This window comes from Pinus tabuliformis, chromosome 6, assembly GCF_031772625.1.
Source record: "Pinus tabuliformis cultivar Carrire ecotype Pingquan chromosome 6, CPIR1, whole genome shotgun sequence".
Classification (NCBI taxonomy): Eukaryota; Viridiplantae; Streptophyta; class Pinopsida; order Pinales; family Pinaceae; genus Pinus; species Pinus tabuliformis.
Genome location: NC_142292.1, coordinates 1,385,049,667 through 1,385,055,047, shown reverse-complemented (window position 1 = coordinate 1,385,055,047; position 5,381 = coordinate 1,385,049,667). Strand labels below are relative to the sequence as shown.

Genomic DNA, 5,381 nt, shown 5'->3' with positions numbered 1-5,381 from the left:
CTGGAAGTGTTGGTTCTTGTTGAGAAACACTCTTCACATTTAACATATCATACTAATTTACTGAGCAATACAAATTGAGGACAGGAAAGGGATGGATGAGGAAGAGATGATGGATGAAATGAGGTGGTGATGGAGATAGTAAGTATGTGGATTGGTGCTTGCATACTATTTTATCGCAAGTTCAATTCTTATAGGTGGTTTCCTTTATCATTTCATGAATTTAATGAGCTCATCCTACGAATATAATTATTGTTATCATGGGAGGAGAATACATTATAGAGGCTGCATTTATTAATATATCATAAGCACTTTCTTTTAACATGGTCTTGTAATTAGAGTATAAGTATTTTTATTATGAGTGGCGAATGGAAGGAAAACAGAAGGATAACGATTTATGAAAGATAAAATGAATGGAATGAGAAGTGGTGAGTCATTAAATTTCTTAAACATTCTAATGAATTATGGAATCTTAAGCCAACTTTACCTCAGGTTTTACCTCTGTCGTTGATGTGCTCAGTGCTGCAAGATGAAGTGGACAGTGGAATGGCTGGAGCTGATGTGACTGTTGATCTGATCTGTTGAAGAAGGTTGAAGGATAAACTAAAAGTATGAAGGATAGACTAAAGGTCCCCTTCTTCCCAAGCCTGGGGATTTGTATGTCCCCAAAAAACCGTGGAAAGATGATTGTTGCTACAAATGAATGGCTAGAATGTTATACGGAAACCTTTACCGAAATGAATATACTGATGCAAACGAAAATGGAAATGTTGATACGAAGACTCAAATTGCTGCAAATCTATGTTGAGATCACAATACCAGATAGTCTTCAACTGCTACACACCCATGTGCAATCTTGCATATGTGAATAAATGGTGTTGATGTCAAACATAAGTAAGAATCATTGGATTACTGACCATTTCTTAGGTCATTAACCGATGCGAGATATCCCACGTTTGATTTCAATGGAAATCTAGGCACTAGCTACATTCTACCAGCCATGAATGGATTTGTCGAAGTCAAATCGACTGCAGAATTCATCCACCAAGAAACATTGATGTATTTCCTTAGTAGATGATGAGGATACCTACAATTACAGCATGAAGGCTCCCAAGTAACTTATCTAGCCTTAACCTTGATCCTAGATAATGTGTTGATGTGGATGGGACAAGGCTTGTTGGAAAGTGAGCCTTAAGGGATCCCACATCAACCAACTCAATTATAAACATAATGACTTATAATATACATGATTTGAAAGGTTTTTGCATTTGTTGCAGTAAATATGTCGAAATCGAGCCCCAAATCTCCTCTTGATGCTGATAACAGGGTCATGGTAGCGTTAAGCAAAGCCAACCGCGCAGGGAAAGGCCTGAAAACGTTTGTTTTTGCTGTGAATTTGCAGGTCCCCGGCTGCGAGCCGCACAGTGCCGTATTCTATTATGCGACCGACAATCCAATCCCAGTGGGCTCGCTTTTCTACCGTTTTATCCACGAAGATGATTATTTTAGTAACAGTAGATTCAAGATCGTGAACGGCATTGTGAAGGGCCCATGGATGATCAAGACCGCCGTGGGCAAATATGCAGCTTGCCTGCTGGGAAAGGCGCTGAGATGTAACTATATAAAGGGTTCGAATTATTTTGAAATTGACGTGGACATCGGGTCCTCTGCCCTGGCGAGCGCCATTCTCCACCTGGCTTTAGGGTATGTGACCTATGTGACCGTCGACATGGGGTTTCTGGTGGAGTCTCAGGCCGAAGAAGAACTACCGGAGAGGCTCTTAGGGGCTGTTAGGGTTTCTCAGATGCAGATGGGCTTTGCCGCAAGGGTGGATGTCGTTGCTGCCGAGGACCAGTGCGGTGCAAAGCCGCCCAGGGAAAATTATCAGGGATCGGGGTTTCAGCGGAACAAATTCGGTAGGGGTTTTTCACTTCTGAAGAATGCGCATCCTCAGAAGGTTGAAGCTGAAGCCGCTGAGGAAGAAGCCAATAGAAAACATCCATATCTGCCTGAAGAAACACATGCATTTCAGATCCAAGTCAATCTCTCGGGCAAAATGACAATGCAATGGGTACGCCCCATAGATCTCGTGCAGGATCTTCTGCAAAAACTTGAACGCCGGCTGGGGATCCCCTCCTCGTACCTCAGACTGCTATATAAGGGTAAGCAACTTATGAATCCCCTTCCTCTCTCCTTCTACAACATTCAAAAGGACGCTTCTATTGGGGCTTCTTTCCATTTAAGAGGTGGTTCCTTTGGGCAGACCTCCTCTGCCCCTTCTTTCTCTTACAGAGATGCAGCTCGCAAAGACGCTGCCCAACCCCAGTTCTCTTCGAAGGTAGCCCAGCTAAATGGCGCTCCAAAGCCGTTTCTGGTAGACAAATCAGAGGAAATTCCCTCCATTAACTTCCATAATCCTGAGATTGAAAATCGATACCAGATACTTGCAGAATCAGCACTCATATGCAGATTTAATGGGCTATGGCCTCGCACAACAGATCTTTATCAATGGGTCCATTCCTCTTGGACTAAAAAATGCAAGATTTTCTTATGTTCAAAAGGTTTTTTCCTGGTGGTTTTTGACTCAAATGAAGACTACCAGAAGGCCTTAACAGGAGGCCCTTGGTTCTGGGGTTCGGCCGGGCTTTTTCTCACCCCTTGGTTTCCAGACTTCGACCCTTCTACAGCTGTCATCTCCAAGCTTCCCATTTGGGTCAGGCTCCCGAATCTTCCGGCTCATTTCTGGGAATTCTCTGTCTTCTTAGCCATTGGAAATACTTTAGGATGCTACTTGGCTACATATACCTCAAGAAAGATAAATGGTCTTTACACTTACGATAGATTGTGTGCAGCAATAGATATCAGCAAAGGACTGTCAGATTAGATTAATCTCAAGTTTGGAGATTTCCACTGGACTCAGCAATTGGATTACGAGAACACAGCCTTCCGCTGCCGCCATTGTCATCAAATGGGACACCTCCAGAGCACTTGCTCCCAGTTCACCAATAAAAAGAAGAATCTGAATCGTAAGCCCAAATCTAAGAGATGGAATCCTTTTGAGCCTCCCCGTCCTTTGGACGATTTAGATTTCTCTAGTTCGAAGGAGGAGGAATCTGAAGCAGATGTGTAGAATGATGAGGAAATTAAAGCTGATACGCAGAATGATGAGATTCCGATGAATGCTCCCTCGGTCGGTCCGGCGGCTCCCTCTAACCCTCAGATTTCTCAGAAACGTTCTCATTTATCTTCGTCCTCAGACTCTGATAAGGATACTCAGCCGCCAGTGTAGAATAATCTACAACTTGTTATGGCTCAGCCAAACTCCATTAGGTGGGTCAAAGTGAGCAAGAAAAAAGGCAAAAAATGCCGTATTGCAGGAACTAACCCCTCGGGGTAGCTTTCTATACTCAGTGATATCCTTTTGTATTCTTGTGCTTTCTATGGCCCTTTCCTTGATTGTCTCTAAGGAGCAAGGTTGACAGCCTATCACCTCTGGCTCCCATGCTTCTCTGCTTGGCTTCTACGCAAGCTTGATTGTACTATATTTTTCTTTTCTTAATAGAATTAGTCTTTATTCAGAAAAAAAAAATATACATGATTTGAAGAACTCATACAAATTAAAAAACTTTATTGGGAACATTTCCTACCAGTTACCTGATTTCCAAGAAATGTGCCCGTCGAGTTGTGCTAGATAAGTTGGTTTTCACAAAAGGACTTATTTTTCCTTACTATTTTAATTTATTTATTTATTACAATACTAACTTCATACTCTACTAGATAAGAGACATCCTCTTTCAAGTGAAAGAGTACTTCCAATGAATCCATTTGTGGATCAGGTACAAATATATATTCATGTCTAGGTTTAACATATAAACTTTAGAAGGTACATGAGCACGAAATATTAGCATTTTTCAAAGATGTGATACAAATAGTATTGAAGATGAGAGTTGTACTTTGACTGGATTTTTATCTGGAACCAATTCTCAATTTAATCCTAGTGGTATTGGCCCATTTCTTTATTTGGACTACTCTAAAAGTCCTCCACAGTCATGCCAAACAAACTTCGATAATTGGTCTCTCGAATTCATACAAGGCTCGCTGATGGTGAACATTCCTCAATCTCAGGTTCAGCAAGATGGTCCCCATCAAATATGGTACATGATTTATCGATATATTTAGTAGATAGGAAAGAGGAATCAAGGGAGACTTCCAAATCCTTTTCTAGCTACGAAGAGAGAGATAATTTTCTAAACATGGTCATGATGAATTACTCTTGAGAGGCAAATATCCCAACTACTGTTAGGATTTGAGAAATTACTTCGAGGGACATTCTTTCAGCTCTCACTCATTCTTTATTTCTACTGTTGGTTGATGATCCCTATCTCACAATATGGATTACTACACAAGGGTTCTTACAGCACCCCAAAATTTTTCCATGTTTAAAGAGCTTGAAATTTTAATCTAAATGAATTGAAACTACTAATTGCAATAAAAATCACCAAACAATAACTCCTCAATTACTTGGAAAACAAATTTTGGAGAAACCCCACCATAGTGGATGCGTGGTTCTTCACTCACGTCTTACCATACACTCTCCACCCTTTGATTGTCCTGCAAAATCCTCACAACACAACAACTACACTCTAATCCCTTTAGCACCTCCGTGGAAACGACTCCAAAAATATTAGGGAAATTATATGTGTTACAATTCTGACATTAAATTATCAATTCGGGATGAGTAAGCTTCTAGGCACAAGCGCAGGTAACCTAAGATCAGAGCATCTAACCTAAACTAATATCATGAAATCTGAAATCTTTTCCTAAATTAAGTACGAAATTTATGTTCCTAATTTTAAACTAATCTATTGATAAATACAAGCTCAAGAAAAGGAATAACTATAATCAAAAGATGAATTAATTAAAAGCTACTGAGAAATCATGGAAAATAATGAACGATCTATTCGAATGAGTGCTACTTGAAAACAACTCAACACTCAAAAGGGATAATTGATACTATTCCAATTCAAAACTAATTTGAATCGCTACAAACATTTCAACGTATTAATAATGAATGGAAATAATTCTAATTGGAACTTTCTACGAAATGATGAGAATAACTAAATATCTATTTAAATGACGATTACACTATGATTCAAATAAATGCTACACAGGGAATTGAAATAATTATGTTGCAAATGTCACACAATTCCTTAAATAATTAACACACAACCTATGCTAACCAATACTACTATGTTTCCAATCAACGTTGGGTATTCCAGACAGAGAAAAAGCTAGAGGATATATGTATACTCATAAATGATGGAAACACTTTTGGTTCAAAACAAGAGGTTTAATTCAAAACACAAACATTTGTTTCTTCGGAA

General features: G+C 39.6%; 1 protein-coding gene across 1 annotated transcript; it reads left to right on the top strand.

Moving 5' to 3' along the window:
• Window positions 1–1,279: 1,279 nt before the first annotated feature.
• LOC149263787 (uncharacterized) lies at window positions 1,280–3,286 on the top strand. Its single transcript, XM_089390679.1, has 3 exons — window positions 1,280–2,136; window positions 2,290–2,509; window positions 3,158–3,286. Exons 1-3 carry the CDS (start codon window positions 1,280–1,282, stop codon window positions 3,284–3,286), a joined length of 1,206 nt encoding a protein of 401 aa, XP_089246805.1.
• The last annotated feature ends 2,095 nt before the right edge of the window (window positions 3,287–5,381 follow it).

Bases quoted from the DNA above. Each gene is read 5' to 3' on its own strand.
- LOC149263787 (XM_089390679.1), top strand. From the start codon at position 1,280: ATGTCGAAATCGAGCCCCAAATCTCCTCTTGATGCTGATAACAGGGTC. The intron at 2,137-2,289 runs GTACCTCAGACT...TTTCTCTTACAG, and splicing joins CGGCTGGGGATCCCCTCCTC to AGATGCAGCTCGCAAAGACG. The intron at 2,510-3,157 runs GTCCATTCCTCT...GCTGATACGCAG, and splicing joins CAACAGATCTTTATCAATGG to AATGATGAGATTCCGATGAA.